The sequence below is a fragment of the Sinocyclocheilus anshuiensis genome, unplaced genomic scaffold, assembly GCF_001515605.1.
Source record: "Sinocyclocheilus anshuiensis isolate Anshui unplaced genomic scaffold, SAMN03320099.WGS_v1.1 scaffold272, whole genome shotgun sequence".
NCBI classification, from domain to species: Eukaryota; Metazoa; Chordata; class Actinopteri; order Cypriniformes; family Cyprinidae; genus Sinocyclocheilus; species Sinocyclocheilus anshuiensis.
This window is the reverse complement of record NW_015554117.1, coordinates 1,666,649-1,672,595: the sequence shown is the minus strand read 5'-3', so window position 1 is coordinate 1,672,595 and position 5,947 is coordinate 1,666,649. Positions and strand designations below refer to the sequence as shown.

The following is a 5,947-nucleotide window of genomic DNA, read 5'->3' as shown; positions in this document are numbered from 1 at the left end:
GTTTATGGTTATGATAATAAATTTTAAAAATATAACAACAAATACCAAATTGTAAAATCAAGCAGCATAGCGTACTTTTTTATTTTTATTTTTTGATCTTTTTGAATAGGTAAAATAACTGGAAGCCAATGAAACAAATGGCCGTGTCCGCTCTTAAATTAGAAATAAGGTTGATAAAAGATGTTTTGAGAATCTTTGGTTGACCCCCAACGTTCTTTAAAAATATCTTGTTTTATGTTCCACAGAAGAAAGAAAATCATACAGGTTTGGAACGACCTTGATTAAATAACGACAGAGTGTTTATTTTTGGGTGAACTAGCCTATGCTTTAATTTCGCAGCAAGTTCAGTCATTTCATGCACGTTACCTCCTTATACATTCACACTGGTGAATGTCTTAAATCCACTGAATTAAATAAACATAATCCCTTAGACTTTGAAAAGAGGCAATTTATATTTCAGTCCCGAATAGTTAAGTGCCACAAGGTGGTGGTCTTCTGCTGGTTTGTGTCTGTTTGAGGTGGGGTACCGCAGGGATAGGTTTGGGGCCCCTCACATTTTAAAAACATATGCGATCTTGCTCCTTGATGGGGTTCCGAAACAAAAATAAATAATTTAAAATATTGTCATTCATAAGCAGGCACCCCATTACATGCGTTAGAGCCTCATCCATTCATTCACAACAGCAGAAAAGCATGTTTCGCAAACGGCCCCATGGTCTTTTGTCTCACGTTTAACCATTCAGTGATAAAATAATCACTGTAAATAATCAGCACTAGACGTGAGGAGGAGAAGCGCAGGCTTGCAGGTGCCGCGGCTGGTTGGATGCAGCCAGTCTCGGGGTTCACGGGTGGGAGGGGTTGAGTCGCGGACTGGGATGTGTGTGCCTGGTTCACGCTTCGGCAGTGTTAGTGCGTGCCAAGAAGACGAGACGACACTACAGCTGTGGCTCTCCGGTGCCCCGCCGTTTACCGGGCTACCGACCCCAAATCTCCGACGATACACCTGTGGGAAGTAGGCTACGAGCCATACGTGACCTTAGTGGATTGTGTCGCGGGGCAGGTAAGAAGGACCGTCAGCAGAACATCACCACAGACCACCTGCGCGCGAGTTTGGATCTGTGGAAGCGATGATGTTCTGGAATGAGGAACGCGCGCTCTCTTTCTGTGTTTGGCTCTCTGTAGATTATCCGCCGACTGCGAGCATATCGGTTGCATGGGTACCAGTATGACTTACTGGGAATGCATCATGTGCAATTTCATAAGAATTGCATGTATGACTTAGTAAGAATGTTATATTTGCAATGTTAAATATGCAGTGTCTTAACAAGACTGAGGAGATACAGGAGGTTGTTTATGAGATGCATTTGAGCACATGGAGTTCTTTGGCCACTGCAGTGTGATGCGTTTCAGCACCGCGGACAGCGCAAAGCTCCCGTTCTCTCGGTGATCAACGGCAAGGTCGTTCACTCTCATCCGTCCCGTTCGATCTTTGAGTGGAGCTCTCTGCCCTATCAGCCTGACATTTGCATTAATTTGAATGAAGTGTGCATTAAATGCCAGCATGATTTCAATGCGAATGCCTGATATTGGCGAGGTTTTTGTGGGATTGCAGTTTGTTTCCCCTCCTATTGTTTCTTTTATGCCGGAGGCAGAAGGATGGTTCAGTGTGATGCATTAGTTATTTTCCCTTCCATTCAGCTCTTGCCATAATCTTTTATTCGAAAGCGAGGCAGCTTTTTCATCGTCTCTCTAATGGACCCCACATTTTAACAAGGACCCAGGATCCAATCTGCGGTTTGGCAGATGAAACCGGCCCTTGAATGCAGCTGAATGAGGGAATTAATTTATGCTGGTCTTTATTTATACAGATGCTATTGCTGTGAGACTAAAATTAGTTGCTTGTGAAACCCACGCAGTGCAAGTCCATTCATTCTGTAAATGCTCTCCTGTTTTTATTCTGAAAAATTGTCACCTCATTTTTGGTCTGCACTTGACAGCCAAAATAAGTGTTTTTTTTATTAATGTCGAGGGCATGAAAGCTTTCTCAGCTATGTAGAAATGCTGGCTTTTTCGTTGCACTTTAAAAAACATCATGGCACACTGAAACCTCTACATCAGAGATTTTTACCTTCATTATATTCCAGAATGGTTTTATAGTGTTCATTCTAGGGCTGTCAAATCAATTAATTGCAATTAATCGCATCTAAAATAAAAGTTTGTGTTTACATAATATATGTGTGTATATTTATGTATAAATACACACATACATATGTATATTTAAGAAATATTTACATATTTATATTTATTTGTGATTTATATTATATATAAATATAAATATGTATTGCATATACTTCTTAAATATACGTATGTATGTGTGTGTGTTTATATTTACATTTACATATACACAGTACACACACATATATTATGTAAGCACAAACTTTTATTTTTGATGCGATTTATCACGATTAATCTATTTGATAGCCCTAGTTCATTTGTTTACAGAGGTATACTGGAATTTTAGTTTGGAAATGGAACTTTACATGTATTCTGAAAGTTCCATTATTTCAACTCATTAAAGTAATTTAACTAATTTCAACTTTATTTTAAAGTTTATACGAGACTAAACTTAATTTAAGCTGATGGGAGTTGGTGTAGAAACAATTTTCAAATATTTGATGATTCTACAGGAAAGCTGTTTAAAACATAGAAGTGTGATAGAAATTGGTGTAAGATTTACTTTTACCCAGAAATTGCTAGTAAATTACAAAGATGATTTGTAAATAAAGTTGTAAATTGAGTTGTAAATAAAACAAAAATGATTAAAGTATGATTTACAAGAAAATGTTCAGTCTTTCTACTACAAAATTTCTGAGTAAAAGTAAATCCTACACTAATTTTATAACACTTTTATGTTTTAAAAACAGCTTCCCTGTAGAATGATGTCATTAAACAATAGTGTAGAAACAATTTTCACTCAGAAATTGCTAGTAAATTTTACAAATAATAAAAAAATTAAATTAATTTAATTTATTTTCTAATTTAAAAAACTGCAAATATATTCAATTAAGTGTGAAATTTTGAAGCAGAAAGACTGGAATAGTATTTTCTTGTAAAATGTGCTATAATAATCTTAATCTGATTTACAACTTTTAAAAATCTTTTTTCATTGTACATTTCTCATGTCTGTCTGTGTGTATATAATAACATTGCTGTGTCCATCTCCTCTCATTCAAGGTTATGAGGCCCCTCATCTCATGCCGTACCCAGCTCCAGGTTGCCACGGCAACGACCCAGCATCCTTCTCAGGGTCGTCATAGAAGCTTTCGGACAAATGACAGCACAGTTCAAAGCCGCATGATTCCAGATTCCCCTTTTTGTGCAGTCAGAAATAGCAAGTTCAGAGAAGGAGCGAAGCAACTGGACTGAACTTCTTCACTGTGATCGCGTCTTTGGCCCGAACAGGAGCAAAGACACGCCCTCTAATTTACTCCGATATGGTCAGCCTGTATCTCTTCACAGTGTTGCTATGGCGACTGGCGTCCCTGGCGACGGTGGCCCAGTCCAACGAGCGGCGCGTCGTGGCCCACATTCCCGGTGACATCATCATCGGCGCCCTCTTTTCCGTCCACCACCAGCCGCCGGCCGACAAAGTGCACGAGCGCAAATGCGGGGCAGTTCGAGAGCAGTACGGCATCCAGCGCGTGGAGGCCATGATGCACACGCTGGACCGAATCAACGCCGACCCCAAAATCCTCTCCAACATCACGCTGGGCTGCGAGATCCGAGACTCCTGCTGGCATTCCTCCGTCGCTCTGGAGCAAAGCATCGAGTTCATACGGGACTCGCTGGTCGCCGCCGACGAAAGCGAGGAGGCTGGGGGCGGGACCAGGTGCGCGGATCCGGGAGCCACGGCCATGAAGGGCAAGAAGCCAATCGTAGGGCTGATCGGTCCGGGTTCGAGTTCCGTGGCCATTCAAGTGCAGAATTTACTGCAGCTGTTTAATATCCCGCAGATCGCATACTCCGCCACCAGTATGGACCTCAGCGACAAATCACTCTTCAAATACTTCATGAGGGTCGTGCCGTCGGATGCCCAGCAGGCCAGAGCCATGGTGGACATAGTGAAGAGATACAACTGGACCTACGTATCTGCAATCCACACTGAGGGTGAGTGATTAATTTACATTGTCAACATCCAGATGTGAGTCATTAAGTGGATTCAGACTCATTCAGCTGAATTTTGTGAGTCATTTTGACCAATTCATTACAAGAATCACATCATAAGAGTCTTTTGTTTGTGAATTGGATTCAGTGACTAATTCATTAGACTAATTCAACATGTCAGTCTTTTGTATGTTTTTTTGTATGGTCCTGTTATTGTCACTGTATGTCTGAGCCTCGTCACAAGCATTTCAATGCCCAGTTTTCCCCAGTGTTAACTATGCAAATGATAAATAAATGCCTCTTGACTTGACTCTTGACTCTTTTTGTCAATTCATTGCAATGATTAGATCATAAGAGTCATTCTTTTTTACCAATTCATTACAGGAATCTGATCAAAAGAGTCATTTGTTTGTGAATTGCATTCAGCAATTCATTGGACTGTTTTAACTTGTCTTTTTGAATGATTCATTACAAAAATCAGTCTTTGGTTTGTGAATTGGATTCAGTGACTAATTCATTAGACTGTTTCAATTTGTGAGACTCTTTGACCAATTTATTACAGGATTCAAATCACAAGAGTCATTTGTTTGACTGATTCAACTTGTGTCTCTCTGACCAATTCATTACAGAAAACGGATCATAAAATTCAATTCACTGAATTGTGAATTGGATTCAGCAAGTAATTCATTAGCTGATTCAAACTTGATATTTATGATTCTTTTTGACCAATTTGTTATAGGAATTGGATCATAAGAGTCATTACTTTGTAAATTGTATTAAGCAAGTAATTAATTATACTGAATCAACTTGTGATTCTTTTTAACCAATTCATTACAGGAATCAGATCATAAGAGTCATTTTTTTGTGAAGTGGATTCAGCAAGAAATTGATTAGACTGATTCAACTTTTGAGTTTTTTGTGATCCGATTCTTATGAACTTTTTTAAAGAGTCATTTGTTTATGAATTGGACTGTTCGTTTTCCATGTATGCTGAAAAGGCATGTAATAGTAGTCTATTGTTTGTGTATTTTATCACAGTAGTGATGTTAACATTCCATTTAAACTGCAAACTCATAGCTAAAATATGACTTGTTTTGCCGTGCTACTTTATATGCTGCATCAGTGCAGTGCTGCCCACACACACACACACACACGACAGCGATGAGGCGTGATGTGCATGGTGTCTGTTACAGAAGTGTCACATGTGTTCTGTCATTGTGGACTCTTTTAGTGTCAGATGGGAATTGTGCGTTAAGATGTTTGCGAAGTGTGTGTGTGTGTGTGTGTGTGGACATCTGTAAAGAGCAAAAGCAAAAGAAAAACATCAGAGTGTGACTAAAAGTTTAGACACATGACATTTACAGCTCAGGTGATTGGCTTGAGAGCAAATATTGCACCAGTCGAGCAACTACCATTGAGATGAATGGGATAGTTTTCTGATTTTAGACGATTGTCATCATGTATTTCATTTCAAATGGTTTTTGTTTCAATGAGTGTTAGGTTTTTGTTTACTTTGCATTTTTTATATTTTATAATTTTTTAAAGCAACATTTTCCATCTTAGTTTTAGTTGTAGTCATAGCTCTGCTCTTCAGATGCTCCAGGCTTACGACTCTGTTCTTACACCTTAATATGTTTCTTTTCCTCTTAGGTCTCACACACACACACACACACACACACACAGGTTTGTTTTTGTGAAAAGTGGGGACATCCCATAGGCGTAATGGTTTTTATACTGTACAGACCGTATATTCTATTGCCCTACACCAACCCTACCCCTAAAC

At 39.2% G+C, this 5,947-nt stretch overlaps 1 protein-coding gene across 1 annotated transcript in view; it reads left to right on the top strand.

The window, feature by feature from the left end:
• The first annotated feature begins 929 nt into the window (after nucleotides 1-929).
• Nucleotides 930-5,947, top strand: part of LOC107669866 (metabotropic glutamate receptor 5-like) — a 59,423-nt gene continuing 54,405 nt past the window's right edge. The window contains exons 1-2 of the mRNA XM_016462291.1: nucleotides 930-1,060; nucleotides 3,235-4,167. Coding sequence (XP_016317777.1) covers nucleotides 3,495-4,167 — 673 coding nt within the window. The 5' untranslated portion in view covers nucleotides 930-1,060; nucleotides 3,235-3,494. The remainder of the gene's footprint in view (nucleotides 1,061-3,234; nucleotides 4,168-5,947) is intronic.